Source organism: Thamnophis elegans, chromosome 6 (assembly GCF_009769535.1).
Source record: "Thamnophis elegans isolate rThaEle1 chromosome 6, rThaEle1.pri, whole genome shotgun sequence".
NCBI lineage: Eukaryota > Metazoa > Chordata > Lepidosauria > Squamata > Colubridae > Thamnophis > Thamnophis elegans.
Genome location: NC_045546.1, coordinates 23,421,272 through 23,439,542, shown reverse-complemented (window position 1 = coordinate 23,439,542; position 18,271 = coordinate 23,421,272). Strand labels below are relative to the sequence as shown.

Sequence of the window (18,271 nt, the reverse complement as noted above, 5' to 3'; positions counted from 1 at the left end):
AGCCGGTGAGATTTGAATAGCCGAACTGCAGAACTGCAGTCAGCTGAAGTAGCCTGCAGTGCTGCATTTAACCACTGCGCCACCTTGGCTTTCATCAGTTCGAATCCCTAGCGCCACGTAACGGAGCTCCCCTTACTTGTACCAGCTTCTAAACGAGCAGTTTGAAAGCATGTAAAAAATGCAAGTAGAAAAAACAGGAACCACCTTTGGTGGGAAGATAACAGTGTTCTGTGCAGCTTTGGCATTTAGTCATGCCAGCCACATGACCACGCAGATGTCTTAGGACAGCGTTGGCTCTTTGGCTTTGAAATGGAGATGAGCACAGTTCCTTAAAATCAGGAACGAGAGGAACCCTTTGCCTTTTACAACCAGTTTATACAACTGGTGAGAACTGGTTACGGCAATAAGTAAAATCTTAATGCAAGGTGCGTACTTAACATCTACATACCAAACGGAAATTTGACACCAGCAACTTTGCATGCGAAGTCCCAAAGGTGCTTTTTCTCAAGGGGGAACCGGACTTTCTGGTTTTTCTTTGAAGACGTTTCGCTTCTCCTCCAAGCTTCCGCTTCTCATTCAAGTTTCAAGCGAGACGTCTTTAAAGAAAAAAAAACCCAGAAAGTCCGGTTCTCCCTTGAGAAAAAGCCCCTTTGCGACAACCACCACGACTTGGATGACTGTGAATCTCCATAGACAGTTCTTGCAAAGCTGCGCTCGTCTGCAGCAGCCTCTCTCTCTCTCTCACACACACACACACACACCACCACCCAGTCGCTGGACTACAAATCACATAACCCCCACCCAGGATTCCTCTTGGGTGCAGCTTGGTGAGGACGGCGTTAGGGCGCTCTCTCTCCTCTTCAACCCTCTTCCCTTTTCCCCCTTCCCCACCGCGAACAGAGCGGAGGTGGCGCAGCCGCAGCAACTCGAGAAGCCGCGTCACGTGTCACGCGCAAGAAAAAAGGTCCGTCCCTCGGCCCGAAGGGAGGCCCCGCCCGCACATGGAGTGATATCCGAATGGAGCAATCGCTGTGCTCCTCGCCCTCCAGCTCCCCTAGTGGTGACCCGGTGAAACAGCCTTGGAAGGAGAGCCGGCGAGGGACCTGCCGTTCGCCGGCTCTAATAGGTCTCTTTCGCAGCCCAGGTGCATCTTCTCTCGGCTCGCGACCGCTCGGACTTCCTTGAACTTGAACGAAAGCGCCAAAGCGCTTGGAATCGTCTTTTCGGAGGTGAGCGGCTGGGGTTGGAAAGGAGGACTGCCGGACATCAGTGCGGATTTTGCTTGCTGGCTGTGCTTGTGCTAAGTTCTGAGCGCCTGGACAAGATAAGGGTTTATTGGCAACGTATGCAGGTTAAAAACCACTGGGAAATGTTTTGATGTACGCTCCGGGAAAATGCATGCAACAGAGACTTAGCCACATTTCTACTTTCATTTCCCCCCCTTATTTAAGTCACCACGGCTGCGCTCATACATGGATCAGAATTTTAATTTAAAATTTCGAAGTGTTTTAAAGTTGTGGGTTTGTTGTTTTTGTGTGTGTGCGTTTATGTTCCGGTGGGAAGCGGTGCCTGCTTTGTTTTCTCAGAGCCGATCCGTTAAGACTACAACAACCATCATCCCCCACCAGACCAGCTGTTGGAGGGGGCACAGATTGTATGAGAATTGAATAAATTGGAACTGAATATTTAGAAAATTGCTGGATTTAACGCAGGAAAGTTTTGAGATCTGACAACCCAAATTGCTGGCCTTTGCAAGGGATTTTTGTAAAGGTTATTTCAGGCTCAGAGGTAGCTTAAGGCTCTCCCTTCACTCACTGACTCATTTTATGCTTTTTGAAATAGTTGTGTAAGAGCTGCGTGTCTTGTGAAGGTAACAGACTATGTAAAGATGCCAAATTCCTTCTAACTTTATAGCACCTTCGGTTTTTTACAGTATTGTACATGTACCTGTTTATTGAGGGAAAAACCCTGCTTGGATAAAGCTATAAAAGAACAAGACTTCTATACCTTTATACCTCCTGGAATAAACTTCTTTTAGTAGAATTTGTGTGCAAAACATTTTGACATGTGATAGATTACAAAACAGCCAATGTTTACATGGACTTGTACTATTCACTTGCTGCTACTGTGCCAAAAATAAAAATTAAAAACTCCAATCCTCTACAGCTATGGTCAACAAAAGTCAGATTTGTGTTTGTTTATTGACATGGTTTATTGACACAGGATGTATTGGCTCAGTCGCTAAAACGCTGAGCGTGTTGATGAAAAAAGTCGGCAGTTCAGCGGTTTGAATCCTAGCACCGTGTAACGGGGTGAGCTCCCGTAACGTGTCCCAGCTTCTGCCAACCTAGCCGTTTGAAAGCATGTAAAAATGCAAGTAGAAAAATAGGGACCACCTTTGGTAGGAAGGTAACAGCACTCTGTGCACCTTTGGCGGTTAGTCATGCCGGCCACATGACCACAGAGATGTCTTCAGACAGTGCTGGCTCTTTGGCTTTGAAACAGAGATGAGCCCTGCTCCCTTGAGTCAGGAACAACTAGCACATATGTGCAAGGGGAACCTTTGCCTTATTGTTTTAAAATAATTTAGGTTGCTCGTTAATGCAATCATTCCTATGAGTATAGAAATAGAAAACAATACAATATTAAATATTAAGTGCAAGAAAAAATACTTCAATAGACATCAAAAGCATTGCATAGAGAAATCTTCAAATATAGCAGAATTTCACAAGATTGTTAAGATCCCTAAATCTATTAATTGGAGACCAAATTAATGAACCAAATTATACTTAGGATTTAAAAATTCAATGTTTAGAAATTTGTCACTACCAAAATCCTAAGGCATGCTACTGAGAATCCCAATCCTGGATACTTCCAATTTCTGTGACATACAGTAAGTTATTGCTGCTTTTATTAAATAATTGGGAATCAAAATCCTTGTCTGCCTACTGTAGCTTGCCATTTTTTTTTTTACTTTGCCCAACAAGGTATTGTGGTTTTGAGTCCCAAGTTTCATTGCAGTGAATGTGCTCAGAAGAAAAATGTCACTGAACTAATAATTTTGGATGTTTCTTATCCATTGATCAGTATGTAACACACTACTTTTGGAAGACCAAATATCATGCCTGGTCTCGAAAATCCATTTTCGAAAGTTTCACAGAAATTTCATGACATTGTCAATATATTGTGGGAATCATGCCAGTCATCAGAGCTATTTACATTACACCATGAAAACCAACTTCTGCTAAAAATTAACAGAAAGCCCTGTATGCTGTGGACTTAATTCACTAATGTATTGTAATGACTTATTAAAATCTTTGATATACCAGACTTTCAGATTACAATACTATAACTAATTGAGAACCTAGCAGAACATTGTTCCTGCAATATCCATGTAGGTATCTGCTGGCCATTAAAATATGCTTCTCCAAAGGATATTTTTACAACTTCTCTTACATTTTACAGGGTGTAGGAGGCAAGATGAGTTTGCACTTACTGATTTGCTGTTTGTGTAAAACTGAAGGTGGAACTGAAAACCACCAGTATTATTTTTATCTCTGCTGTATGCCAGATTCCAAATTCTACACTTTATAATCCTAAAAATGATTGTGTTAACTTGGTTGTAAACCAGATTTTATATTTTAACTTGAAGCACTGTGCTTTTGTAATGAAAACATGCCAGCTACAATTGCGCTGTGCAGTCACAAACCGAACAAGCTTTGTCTTAAAGTTTGTAAGAGTTTGACTGTCAATAGAAAGATCACATCTGTGCAGCACTTTCCTTAATTTATCAAACAAAATCTGCACATTTATTTTGCAAGATGGGAGCAATAGAGAGTTATATTTAGTATTCTGTAATCCTTACCACTTTCCAGATATAAACATGAAGAGCAAAGCTTCATATCCAGGGGAAGTGATGATTTGGGGTGGGATTAAGATAAATGTATTAGCTTTTGGTTACATAGGTATTCACATTTTAGCTCTTTATCTTATTCAGTAGAATTTCTGAAATGATGGATCTAGGCAATTTAGAGGGATTTGTTACATTTAAAAAAAACAACGATCAGCCTTGCACAGGAAATGTGGGAGCATTGCAGAAGCCTCAGTTGTGAGATAGATTAACTTTAAATAAAGTAGTGTACTTTTCTCCCCCAAGTCTAAGCCCACTGAAAGTAAAAGGTGTCACATTGTTTTTAAGGGTGCTGTAGAGTTGCAGTACTTATTCTCTCTCTCGTTCTCACTCACTCACTAGTGGAAAACCTGAAAGATCAGGTTAAGACATATAATCATGGAGAAAGTAGGAAGCAACATCAATCTGATAGCATAATCTGTCCGTTTATTAAAATTCCGAGTGTTAACTCGGTTTCTCACTAGGACTAGTCAGGAAGTGTGACAGGCAGCACTTGGCCTCCTGCACCTCCCTGGGAGCAAAAATGAGTTGCGGGGGGCTCATCGCACCCCTCACACCCCGTTTTGGGCCTAGGAGGCCGCCTTGCAGTTATCTGGGAGCCAGAATGGGTGGGGACTCCTGGGAGGGGCGGGGTGGGGTGGGGCTGGGCCAGCTGGTCATCGGAACTATTAGTGGTCCAAACCGGATGTAAAATTAACATCCAATGCATAAGAACCAGCTGAATCCCATCTCTGACACTGCTCCCTTTTTCAAAGTTAAACTCCAATTTTTTTTAAAAAAAAATCCTTGTCAATTCACCAGCCTTTCCTGGGATTAAAAATGAGAAAGCAACAAACTCTTCTTCAGAGAGTGTTCAGAAGATGCCTAAGACAAGATTGTAGAATATGTTCAGTAGAGCCCATTGAATCATTTCATTGCTTTGCTTACAATAAAAAGTTGTTCATTATTTTCCTCTTCCTTTGGGTCTCATTATAGCTAACCAGCTTCTTATGGCAGAAACAGAAACTGAAAAGCTGAACATGAAAACACTTCTGTAGGAAGTAAATTTAGCTTTAAAAAATACAGCATGCTAATAAATGGGTCTCAAATGTTACTTGGTAGAACGCATTGTGTATAACGAAACAGGTAAGCCAGGTGAGTACAGCATGCTCAAAACATGACTTTTGTTCATCATGATTTCCCAGTGACCCCTTTGAGTGAAGGAGCACAAAATAAAATCACCTGCCAACTTTTCCATCATTTGGTTAATGATCAGTTAGAGAATTGTCTTCCTCTGAAAAAGGCTAACCTTTTGTTTTCTTCCTAAATTATAATTCAAGCAAAACCCCAAGGATGAAGAAAACCTTGTTACTGGAGCCTGCCCTTTCCTTATATATTTTTGCCTATTCTTTGATCACTCCTCTGAAGCAACAATATGTATACAAAAGGATCTGGGAAGAAACGACCAACTCGACCTTCATAGCTCAAGATAATATGTCTCATTGTGAACTGAATCAAAGCAACCCAACCTATGCGAAGCAAAAGGTAAGATCAGATTATGCACTGGGTGTGCCCCAGATAAAGTTAAGCAGAGTTAATGATGCATCATAGCAAATCATGTAGAATTTAACATGTTCAGAGAAGAGGCTTCACACCTGGTAAAGCATCTCTTCACTTAGCTGCAATTACTTAGATGAGAAGCCCCCAGCAAATCTGAGGGCTGTAGAATAGTCCAGAAACAAACCAAAAAAACTCCAAACCCCAAAAGCACTATTTTCCTGGATGCAGACAATGTCGCACACGCGTAGTTCGCTAAAGAAATGTCTTTATCAGCATTGCAAAATAAAATGCAGAAATTATATTTGAGCTAAGTTTGGAAAAATGCACAACCCTATCCTTAAAATATTAACTGAGAGACCACCTCCTGCCGATCACCTCCCATAGACCGATTCGATCACACAGGTTAGGTCTCCTCCGGATTCCATCTGCCAGCCAATGTCGGCTGGCGACTCCCCGGGGGAGAGCCTTCCCTGTTGCAGCGCCAGCCCTCTGGAACGATCTCCCCGTGGAGATCCGTACCCTTACTACCCTCCCGGCCTTCCGCAAAGCTGTTAAGTCTTGGCTGCTCCAGCAGGCCGGGGGGCTCTCGATATATCCAGCCCCCCGGAGATTGTGATTGTTGTATATTTTAATGTTGTTTGTGTATTATTCCCCCTCCCTTGTTTTATTGTAAGCCGCCCGGAGTCCTTCGGGAGTGGGCGGCATACAAATCAATAAAACTATAACTAACTATAACTAACTAACTGTATTTGATTCAGACGTGAATGTGTCCTTTCTCATCTTTCAACTAGCCTCTGAATTATCAAGAACATTTCAGGGTTTTGCATAAATTTGGGATAAATACTTTAGCACCTTTTTGCATTACTTCAGAGGCCTACTGCCATACTGCTGCCAAATAATCTATAGAAATATGTACAGGGAGTGGAGTCCCCTGAAGTCAAAGTGACTCAAGGAATCTTTACAACACAGCAGTGGTGGGATTCGCTTACCTTCCCCACCAGTTCACAAATGTGCTTTCTCACTTATCTCGCACGCACTGCATCTGCGCATGTGCACTGCTTTCTGCTCATGCGCAGTGGTTGCGCATTACGTCTGGGTGGGTGGGCGGAGCCTCCCACAGTCACCGCTACTAGTTCACCCGAACTGGCTGAATACCACTTCTGCAACACCACTTCCAAACCCAATGTGTCTTCAGCCACAAACAATCTGCGATGATCATATCCAGAGAAAGGATGGAGGCCATACTGAAATGATTAAATATATAAATCGAAAATAATATGCTAAATATAACAGTGATAGGTAACTTTAAATCTTTGTTCTTGCAATGATGTTTTCATCCGCCTCCAAGTTCTCAGATCATCATTTTTGTGGCCTTGTTAATCTTTTTTTTTTATTTGGCTTGTGCTTTTTAGCTGTAGTTTGCATTGCCAGCACAATTGTATCTTTTTTGTTTGTTTGTTTGTTTGTTTGTTTTATTCACTCTTATTTTATTTTTTTTAATTTTAAAATTTTATTAAAGGTTGTAAAAAAGGCAAGGTTTACAAAATACAAAAAAAAGAAATAGAACTCATTACGTTTACAATGCAAATGGCAAAAATGCATACATATATATACATAATTCATCTCACCTTGCCTATCTACATATCTACCTAAGGTAAGTAAAGGAAAAGGAAAAGAAAAGAGGGAAGAAAAAAGGGGGAAAAAAGAAAAAAAAGAAAATAGTATGAAGCTAGATTACTAATTCTATGCAGGTATTCATAACGGATTTTTCCTATCAGATCTTCAAAGTTTTTTCAACACTGTAGTCTATTGATATTACTTGTAGGTGAATTCTCACCTCTAATATATATCTTATCTCATTTCTTACTTAGTCTTTGTATATCATAATTTCTTTTAAATTGTTCCTTAAGTTATTTTAAGTTAATAAAATATCTCATTTATATATCTTAATTCTCATTGTCTTTCTTATCAAACCATTTGTATAGTTTCTCCCAGACTTTATAGAAGTCTGTATCTTCTTTTTCATTAATCAGCATTGTTAGTCTATTCATTTCCGCTATTTCTAAAATTTTATTCATAACCATTGTACTAGTGGGGGCATTTTCTTTCTTCCAGCACTGCGCATATGAGATTCTTGCCGCCGCCAGGATATGAACGAGTAGATATTGATTGGTTTCAATTATTTCTGGATCTATTATCCCTAATAGAAACATTTCCGGATTGAGGTTTAATTTAGTTGACATAATTTCGTTTAACCACCTTATTATTCCCTTCCAATATGTCTTAGCCACCAGACACGTCCACCACATGTGGTAGTATGTGCCCAGTGTTATTTTACATTTCCAGCATTTGGCCAATGATTTTGTGGAAATTTTTGCCAGTCTTGCCGGAGAGACATGCCAGCGGTAAAACATTTTATATACGTTTTCTTTGTAGGCCGTCGACATCGTCAATTTCAAGTTCCACTCCCATACCCTTTCCCAATCATCTAACTTAATTGTGTGGCCAATTGTATCTTTTTGATTGCTGGTTTCTAATCACAGAACTTTGTAGTAAATCAGAATTCCTATTTATAGATGAGATCAGAAGTTGAATTACAATGCTTACATTGATTGATTTGTCTCTATTCTTGTTTTATTTCCTTCTTTCAGGAAGTCCAAGAAAAAGCTTCTCTCTTTGCTATGAAAACAGACTTATGTGGGGCAATTTTCAGCATTTTGGTGGCCTTTGTCCTTGTAGCCAATGGAGATCGATATGGACGCAAAATATCATTGGTTCTTCCCCTGGTGGGGAGTCTTACCAGCAGCGTCTTCCTCTTTGTTATGTCAGACTTGTCTTTGCCCCTCTACCTCTTCTTTGTTTTCTCCTTGGTTGGGGGGCTGTTTGGAGACTTGGCTACATTTCTTGGAGGAGCCTTTTCCTTTATAGTTGATTGCTGTGAGACTCAGAAACAAAAGACCATCCGAATAGCTGTGGTTGACTTAATCTTTGGATTCACATCTGGATTTGCAGGATTGGTCTCAGGATACATTCTAAAAGAAATGGACTTTATGTGGACATTTGCTATGATTTCTCTATTTCACATGGTCAACATTTTCTATGTCATATTTTGCTTGGATGAAACGGTGAAAGTCTCTGCAATCCAGACACAATCTTGGCGGGAAGGTCTTAAAGACACTCTTTCTGGAGTATATATGTTCTTTAAATCCTCCTCCTGTAAGAAGCGAATTTTAATCATCTTGCTGCTGTGCACATTCATGACTTACCTTTTCACAGTATTTGGAGCGCTTAGTCTCTATGTGCTATATGAACTGAATGCTCCCCTCTGTTGGAATGCCATTTATATAGGGTACGGCTCAGCTGTGTCCACCTCAGTCTCTGTGACTGGATTCTTAGGGATTGTTTTCCTTTCTCAGTATCTGAGAGATAGCTACCTTGTTTTTATTGGAATCTTCTCTTATATTGGAGGAAGTATTATGGCCGCCTTTGCGAACACTACATTGTTGATGATGTTGGGTAAGTTTCACTTGGTTAAGTTCAAAGATGATGGTAAACATTTTTGATAACATAGATCAATCTTGGCCACTTTTAAGATATGTGGATCTCAACTCCTAGATTTCTCCAAGTTGGGGAATTCTGTAAGCTGTTGTCAACATATCTCAAAGGTGCCCAGATTTAGAAATATTGATCTAAGTAATTAGAAATTTGGTGGTGCTTGTTCTTTTTTTTTACATTAGTTATTGCATTGGTCCAAGACTCAGGTCTTTCTCATGATCAGCTGCCCAGACTTTTAATTGGAAATTCCAGGTAATTTAACCAAGATTTTCTAAACACAAGTTTCAACCTCTACATTCCAACTCTGTAATATGCAAGTGAATGAAGTTTTCAATCTTTTAGAAGTGTTGTGCTTCAAATTACAATTTCCATGCCTTTAGGACAGCGGTTCCCAAGGTTTCTGGCTTGGCGGACTGGTGGGGTTGGGGGGGGGGGGGTAGAGAGAATGGTGCTGTGTGAATGATAGGTGCGCAAAAGCGCCTGCACCTGACATTTTTGCAAGTAGATCTGGGCATTTGCCCATCCCTTGCATGGCCCGGTTACAAATGCGCCATGGGCCAGTAGTGGGTCATGGCCCTGGGGTTGGGAACTCCTGCTTTAGGATCTGTGAGGCAACATAATAGTAGCGTAAAATATAAACTACAATAAAATAATAGCAAACAGCAAAACTACTAGAGGCAACACTTTATATAAATTATTCCAAAAGACCCTCTTGAAATAGGAATATTATAATTCACCAGCTGAAAGCTATCAGTAAAAATAGAATGTACCTAATTGCTACATTTTTATTGGAAAATAGAGCTGAATCTTCCACTTTCTGTCCCCAATTTGCAGAAGAGGCCCATAATAAATACTTGGCTATGTAAGGCCTATTATTTTATTGTCTTTTAGTCATTTTCTATAACTAAGGGAGATTTCATTCTGTTAGTTCTTCATCTTAGGGAATGTGATAACTTTCCATTTTCTTTGTCTACTGTCACCACAATGCTTTTGAATAAGATAACATAATTAATTTAATATATTTCATGACTTTTGTCCATTTTCTACCATGCTGTAGCCTACCTAAACCATGACTGGTGCTATATACAACACCTGCCTGATGTCGCATTTAAAATTTGAATGTAATGAATTCCTTCTTACAATTGCTCTGCATGAATAGTGTCTTGCAGCTTCATATGAGCCACAGTGGTGCAGTGGTTAGAGTGGAGTACTGCAGGCTACTTCTGCTGCCTGCCGGCTGCCTGCAATTTGGCAGTTCAAATCTCACCAGGCTCAAGGTTGACTCAGCCTTCCATCCTTCCGAGGTTGGTAAAATGAGGAGCCAGATTGTTGGGACAATATGCTGATTCTGTAAACCACTTAGAGAGGGCTGTAAAGCGCTGTATAGCGGTATATAAATCTAACTACTATTGCTATTGCTATCCACATACCACAGTTGAAAATGTGCACCTAAAGGAATATCCAATATCTTCTGTAAGAGATATAAATTAAATATTTCAGCTACTATTTTTATTAATCCTACAAAATTCCTCAGTGGACAAGCATATTGCTTACGACACAGGTAGTCCTCGACTTACAGTCATTCAGTTAGTGCCTATTCAAAGTTACAATGGCACTGGTTTCAGCATCCCCAAGATCACGTGATCAGAATTTGGGCGCTTGGCAACTGGCATGTATTTATGACAGTTGCCATGTCCTGGAATCATGTAATCATCATTTTTGATCATTCCAGCTGCATTCTGACAAGCAAAGTCAATGAAGGAAGCCAGATTTGCTTAACAACTGCATGAATTACTTAACAACTGCAGTGATTCGTTTAACAACTGTGGCAAAAAGGTCATAAAATGTGGCACAAATCACTTAACTATTGTCTTGCTTAGCAGCAGAAATTTGGGGCTTAATTGTGGTCGCTTGTAGGTTGAGAAACACAGATCTCAGAGTCTTCCGGACAGAGAGTCTGCTGTGGAGCAGAAGTAAAAATGTACTTGGTGGAGGACATATTTCTAAATCCATGTGGATCTGAAAGATGCTATCATGCTTTTTACCCAGATAATTATTTGCTGTTATTTGTCACAGTATAAATTGATTAGCTATATGGGGCAATTATGTTAAAGACTGTTGACTTTCGTGACTCCTATTTTGCAGTGAGAATACCATCGATGCTCCTTTTCATACCCATTCCAATTATTCGAGCCATGTTGTCAAAAATAGTTCTTCCTAATGAACAAGGTGAGTCGGTGCTGCTAAATAATTAATTGCAGGTGTCGAAGGAATTCAGTGAAGTTCCTTGGATCTGTCAGTTTCTATTTTCTCCTTGAAGCAACAGCTCTATATTGTATTGTTATCTTAATTAGTTCTAGCACCAATAACACCATTTCCATTTGCTGAATGTAAGTTCCTTTCTGCCACTGGATATCCAGATTCATGGCATTGAGTATCCTCATCAGGTTAATTTGGTGGCTACCTTTGAAATGTTGTGATTTTTAGGAAAATGAAGTATCCTGAATACTAGACTTTCATCAATCAATCAATCAATCTTTATTCAATCATAGACCAGCACTCTTATTTACAAAACTTGTGAGGGTAACTTAGAAAGTGGGGAAAGTTACATCTAGCTTAAAAGCAGAGATCAATCTTGATATGCATACTTAAGCATGTTTTGTGTCCAAACACAATTCACAAAGTTTTTATTGTGCTTAACTTTATGGTATCCATCTGCCAAGGTGTAACAAGGGTGACCGGAGGGTGTAATAATTGTCTGGAAGGGTAAAATCAGTTTCAAGCTTATAAATATTAAGTCGCCTAGCATAAATTGCAACTCTAATTTACTCACAGATTTGCTCTAATCTAACTTTAATTTAGGGACGCGGTGGCTCAGTGGCTGAGTTGTCGATCAGAAAGGTCGGCAGTTTGGCGGTTCGAATCCCTAGCGCCACGTAACTGAGTGAGCTCCCATTACTTGTCCCAGCTCCTGCCAACCTAGCAGTTTGAAAGCATATAAAAATGCAAGTAGAAAAAGTAGGAACCACATTTGGTGGGAAAGTATCAACATTCTGTGCGCCTTTGGCGTTTAGTCAGGTCAGGCACATGACCAGGGAGATGTATTCGGACAGCACTGGCTCTTCAGCTTTGAAACAGAGATGAGCACTGCCCCCTAGAGTCAGGAGCGACTAGCACATGTGTGAGGGGAACCTTTACCTTTTAACTCTAATTTGCTCCAAAACTAATTGGTTTATTGGTTAGATTTCTATTCTGTTTTTCAAGATGTACATTGTATATCCCCTTTCGATTTTCCCTTTCCTGCAATTTTATGAGGTAAACCAATCTGAGATACAGGGTCTGGGCCAGTAAAAATCCTGACTGCGGGGATTTGAACCTAGTTTGACACACTAATCATTACAGCAGCAAGATAAGGAATGCACCCCCTCTGTGTAGAACGCTTCCCCAGAATTTGCGTTACAGAACCTGCGTTATAAGGAAAGAAAGACAGATAGACCAGCTTATCTGGTCTGATTCTTGTGGTCCAACCTGTGTGGGTCAGACATTTGCCTGACTGTCAGAGCAATGCCTTGGATGCAGGGGTGGGTTCCTGCCAGTTCTAACCTCTTCTATAGAAGAGGTTCCACAAATCTACATTGCCGTTTAGAACCTGTTTCAGCTCCCTCCCCCACAACCCATCCACACATCATCAAGATGAAGAGCGAGAGGAGGAATTCTGGGAGTTGAAGTCCACAAGTCTTAAAGCTGTCAAGTTTGAACACCCTTGGGCTTTTTTTCTAAAGAGTTAGGGGTGCAAGGGTCTTGTAACTTGACAGCTTTAAGACTTGCACACTTCAATGCCAGAGTTCCTGAGCCAACATGACTGGAGGAGGAATTCTGGGAGTTGACGTCCACAAGTCTTAAAACTATCAAGTTTGAACACCCCTGTGGTTTTTTTTTTCTAAAGGGCTAGAGGTGCAAGGGTCTTGTAACCTGACAGCCTTAAGACCTGCATGCTTCAAATGCCAGAGTTTCTCAGCCAACATTTTGGTTGCTAAGTAAGACCACATTTTACAAGTTGGCCATGCCCGCCCAGTTACATGACTGCCAAGCCACTCCCACTTGGTCACATGGCTGGCAAGCCATTCCCACCAGGTCACATGGCTGGCAAGCCACTCCCACAAAGCAGGCCACACTTACAGAAGAGGTTCTAAAATCCACCACTGCTTGGATGGTATGTGCAGAGAGTTGAATCAATGAGCCATTCCATTCTGTTGTCATCTTTCTAGTAGTGTAGTATAGTTACATACACAAACACACACACAAATCTCTGGATCTCTGTAATCCAGTTTTTCTTTTTCCTTTTTGGCAGGAGCTTTATTTGCTTGCATTGCCTGCTTAGAGATTCTGACTGGGACCATTTCAATTGCTGTCTTTAATACCATCTATGCAATGACCGTAGCATGGTTTCCTGGCTTCAGTTTTCTCTTATCAGCTGGCTTTTGCATCATTCCACTGAGTTTAATAAGGTAAGCAGGGATCATTCATTTTTTTAAAGGTTGGAATCTGTTTTGTACAGAAATGTTCTCTCCATAGAAAAGGGATATTAGTTTTTATTTCCAATTCTTATCATTCATATAGAGTTGTATTTTTCAATTATAGAAAATGTATTATTTTATTTTGATTTGATTTTGTTTGTATTGTCATTTTATCCTTCATTATGTTAATGTTTTTTTTTTATGTTGTAAGCCACTCAGGGACAATTTGAAAGGAGATGAGCTGCAAATGAATTAAATTAAAATGCTACTCTGTTGTTTTCTATGATACCCTTTTCCATTTATTCTGTCCCAACCTGACTTCCCACACTTCTCAGTCAGAAATAGATCTATGGGAGGAATAATTAATTAATAATAATTATAATTAATAATTAATTCATTAATTAATTGAAGCACACGAAGCTAGGGAGGAGAGATGGCTATTCCCTGAAGAATAGGATTGTCACATACCAGCTATGGACCACCCCTTAACTAAATGGAAGAAGATAGAATAAGAGAGTTGGAAGGGGCCTTGGAGGTCTTCTAGTCCAACCCCTGCAACATTGCACCTTAAGTGCTTTATTTAAAATAAAATTTTAGAAATAGATTCTCTGGTATCAGTTTGAATGAAAACTAATAATAAAACCATGGGAAATGTATCTGCATGAATTTGACTATTCCATTATCTGTTTTTATCAATAGAATACTATTAAAAACCCATGACCCCTTGAGTCATCCTTTCAGAGATGTTTCCTTACCAAATTTCTCAGTGCGTACAACCGTAACAGAACTTTTAATGTCCTGCCTTCTCTGGAAAAATTGGGTTACATTCAGAGATACACCTGCCTTGAAAACAGCCTGTGTTGAACTGTGTAGCATGAACATCAGCACAATAAATGTTTTATGATGTTTTGTATTACATCATAAACTCTTTTATGGTAAATTTTATGTGATAAAATGTTTTATAAAATTTGCCAAACATCAATCTCACGGAACTAATGAATCCTGGATTTTGGTCACATTCTGTAGGTTAGCCCATTTGAGGTATCTTGGTTCAAAAATCATTTCCCTATGATGGATTGTTTCTACCAGTTAAATGTTGTGGGAATGAGAGTTTTAGAAGTATATACTGTAAATGTAGCATCTATTTAAATTGCAAATTTAAATTGGTTAGGATTTGTTACCTTTATTTAGCGCCCATTTCTCCATGGGGCTATACTAGGCGGTTTGCAACAAGAAAAAATGAAAAGAGTGTAAACAGAACTAAAATAATAGAACAATGAAATAAATGATGAAAAAGAATACAATGAAAATATTTCCAATTGATTCTGAAAATCTGGAGTGTGGACATCTTTGAATCTGATTTTCAATAGGCCTGGGGCACAATGGAGCAGGAGAATTAAGACAAACATCTATTCATGTAATAATAGGGTTAGAGTTAGATAAATTGAAATAATCATTTGGCTTATTTAGTATTTTATCTGGACAAAATAGCCCTGAAAATGGCTTGTTTAAAAAAGGAGATAGTATTACAGGTATATCATTTTAGGTTTTTTTAAATTATATATTTATTTTGCACTTTGAAACTACCCAATAACTAAAGGTGTTGGGGCAGTTTATGATAAAACATATTAAAATACAATTTCAGTTAAAACATACAAAACAAATATAAAATAACTACAAGTTAAAATATTCTAAATAACCGCTGAAATTTGCTGTTGTCTATTTAGGGTTTTTCCCCCCTGCAATATTTAATATTCAAGTGTCTGAAATGCTCTTAACAATTTAGAGCCACCTTTAGTCTTAATCTAAAAATGGCATCATGGACATTTTCTTCCTAAATTAACTTCAAAGAAAAGAAAGATTGTGTCTCTTTTGTGCTAAAGAGAATTCTAAGCTTTTTGCATTACAATGTATGACAATTTTATGGTTTATGTTTCTTTTCAATTGAATTGGTATGTCTTACCTCCTTTTTTCCCCCCCAGTGGGTTTATGTATGTTACTCGGCACGAAGAGGACTATGCGCAACTCACAAATGAAGAGGGCAGTTCTGGCCAGAATGACGACAGCTGAACACACCTAGCAGTTACTGCTCGCAAGTTCTATAATGGCTTGACCTATGAATGGGATTACTAGAGTTTCAGTGCTTTCAATGGCTCCATTTTGAGAATTCCACAATAATTGATTGGCTCAAATTTGCTTTTATCTTGGATTGCTCTAGGGTGCCGTGCAAGGGATGCAGTGTAAATGTGCTCTATTTCCGTCAAATGTTGACTGTGGGATTTTCCTGTCTTAGACTTCTTCCCATTGCTGCCCTGTTGCACTTTGCCCTTTGATCCACACTAGGTCAAGACATAGGTCAACTAAAAAACGTATTTGCTTTGTCAGATCACATATTGTAAAATTATTATGATGAATAGGCAAGCTATGCTTAAATTATTGATTGGATTATATGTGTTGTCTAATCCCTTCACTAATCTGTGTCCTGAATTCAAAATTCTCAAGATTTATTTATTTAGGTCAGTAAGGTTAATCCTTCACCATCACCCTATGAAGTAAGTATCTCTTCTTTTGTGTCTCTTCTTTAAGCCCTATTATATTCATTGGCTCCTCTTTTAACAAATGCATAGGCTTAGAAAGTGTGATGTAGTTAGTAGGAGATTGGGTTGGAACTGGGGAGAACTAGATAGTCTGCTCTCAGCCATAGAGCAGCCTGATCCAAGACAAAAACCAGCCAAACTTACTTCACTGGTTGTTGTGGAGAAAACAAGGGAGGCCACAGTGTACATTGACTTAAAGGCTAAGAAGGTAATGTAATAACAGTAATGTTCCGTGATTCATATTCCTTACAGAAATTGAAAAGCAAAGAGTGGTGAGCTACCCTGAAAACCAGTGGTGGGATTCAAATAATTTAACAACCAGTTCTCTGCCCTAATGACCATCTGGTAGGTGGGGCTTGGTGGTCATGTGACTGGGTGGGCATGGCCGACTCAAGGTCACTCAGGTCGATGGACGCTTCGCCTTAGCTGTTACTCAGGTCGATGGATGCTTCGCCTTAGCTGTTACAATGTAATAAGGGTTAACTGGAGAGGCAGTTTCTGTAAGCAGGTCAATAAAGATTAGGCTAGAAACAACATCAGAATGTTTCCTTCCTGCCTTCCTTACAGGATTAGCCCTGTAAAGTGGAAAAAAACAAAAGGAGATTTCTTCCAACAACCGGTTCGCTGAACTACTTAGAAAGTTACCAACCGGTTCTCCCAAATAGGTGCGAACTGGCTGAATCCCACCACTGCTGAAAACCGTAACCCCCCATTCTCCTAACTTACTTAGTTTTGTAAAGAGGGTATTATGTAGAACACAGGTGTCAAAATCGCACCGTCACGGTGCTGTCACATGATGTTTCGTGTCGTTTTTCCCTTTCGCGGAGCTGGGGTGGACGTGGCCTGCGTGTGATGCATCTGGTCCACGGGCCACCAGTTTGGCACCTCTGATGTAGTAGATACAACAAAAAAATCATTCATTTGCACTCTAGGATGGAAAAAAGGGTCAGCCAATAGGCAAACATCACTTTCTAGTAGGGTCCAAGAACCTGTAAACTAGAAACTTCCTTCAGAAAATAGAAAGTGTATCTTTATTGAGAAAAAAAAAGAGTTACAAGTTGTGGCAGAAAAAGGATAAGGGATGGATGGATGGATGAATTAATGAATGAACAATAGGAATGCCCTGCTGCAACAGGACTGTTTAATGAATTTCTCTTATGTCATTGAGAAACCCTTGCTTGGATATTTGCCTCTATCTCATTTTTTTCTTAGCAATCACAATGAGCATAAAATTGTAGCAATACTTTGGAATCCAAAGGGATACATTAAGCATTTGTATCTCCTGTACAGATGCATTTTGAACACAGGGATATGGGAATGAGGGGATTTTTCCAGGCATGTACAACAGTCAACAAATTTATGTCTTGCGATTCAACAAAGTGGAATTACTATTTTTTATAGGGATCATTTCTTTTCATTTATGAAAGACTCAACTGAAAACATCTCTTATTCTACATGGTCTCTGAAAGTCCCTTGATTTTATGAAACAAAATCTATTCTTCTCAACAGTGCCAGTTTGGTCTCATGCCTAAGGCACCAGGCTAGAAACCAGGAGATTGTGAGGTCTAGTTCCACATTAAGCATGAAAGCCAACTGGGTGACTCTGGGCCAGTCACTCACTCCCAACCCAGCCCACCTCACAGGGTTGTTGCTTTGGAGAAAATAGGAGGAGTATTAGGTATGTTTGCCTTGTGCTATTTATAAAAATAAGAGGTATATAAATATTAGAATATTACAGAAAAATTGGTTGCAAGTACCTGATAATGTTTGCCATCTTGTTAAATCCTTTGATGTGCTCACTGCACTTCTGCCCTAATGTATTAAAATATACAACTTTAGACATGCTAGTCACATGACCTATCAAATCACATGTGCCAAAAAGGCAATTAATCAGCAATATTTGTTGTGTGTGGTTTCTTTTGAAGTGCACTATGTAATTTGACATAAGAAATAGGTTTTTAATGGTATTTTTATTTTGCTTGGGAACTGGCAAGTGGTAGAGCCACCATGCATCAGTGATTTTAGGAGAATTTTACTATGAATAATGGAAGTGACATACACAAGGTACGGAGTGCTTGGTACTGCAATATATAACTGCCTGCAGAGCAGGCTATTTATTATGCCTTCAGGCTGCCACTGAAGACAATGTTTGA

The 18,271-nt window shown here is 39.6% G+C and overlaps 1 protein-coding gene across 2 annotated transcripts; it reads left to right on the top strand.

The window, feature by feature from the left end:
• Nucleotides 1-1,056: 1,056 nt before the first annotated feature.
• On the top strand, nucleotides 1,057-16,479 carry SLC46A3 (solute carrier family 46 member 3). 2 transcript variants are annotated; one of them, XM_032219369.1, is made up of 6 exons: nucleotides 1,057-1,229; nucleotides 5,230-5,434; nucleotides 8,101-8,965; nucleotides 11,150-11,233; nucleotides 13,356-13,512; nucleotides 15,504-16,479. In XM_032219369.1, exons 2-6 carry the CDS (start codon nucleotides 5,243-5,245, stop codon nucleotides 15,589-15,591), a joined length of 1,386 nt encoding a protein of 461 aa, XP_032075260.1. In that variant the 5' UTR covers nucleotides 1,057-1,229; nucleotides 5,230-5,242; the 3' UTR covers nucleotides 15,592-16,479. The 2 variants fall into 2 exon arrangements, with proteins under 2 accessions (XP_032075260.1, XP_032075261.1); XM_032219370.1 differs by lacking the exon at nucleotides 1,057-1,229 and adding an exon at nucleotides 6,969-7,103 and having other exon boundaries at nucleotides 5,349-5,434.
• Nucleotides 16,480-18,271: the final 1,792 nt, after the last annotated feature.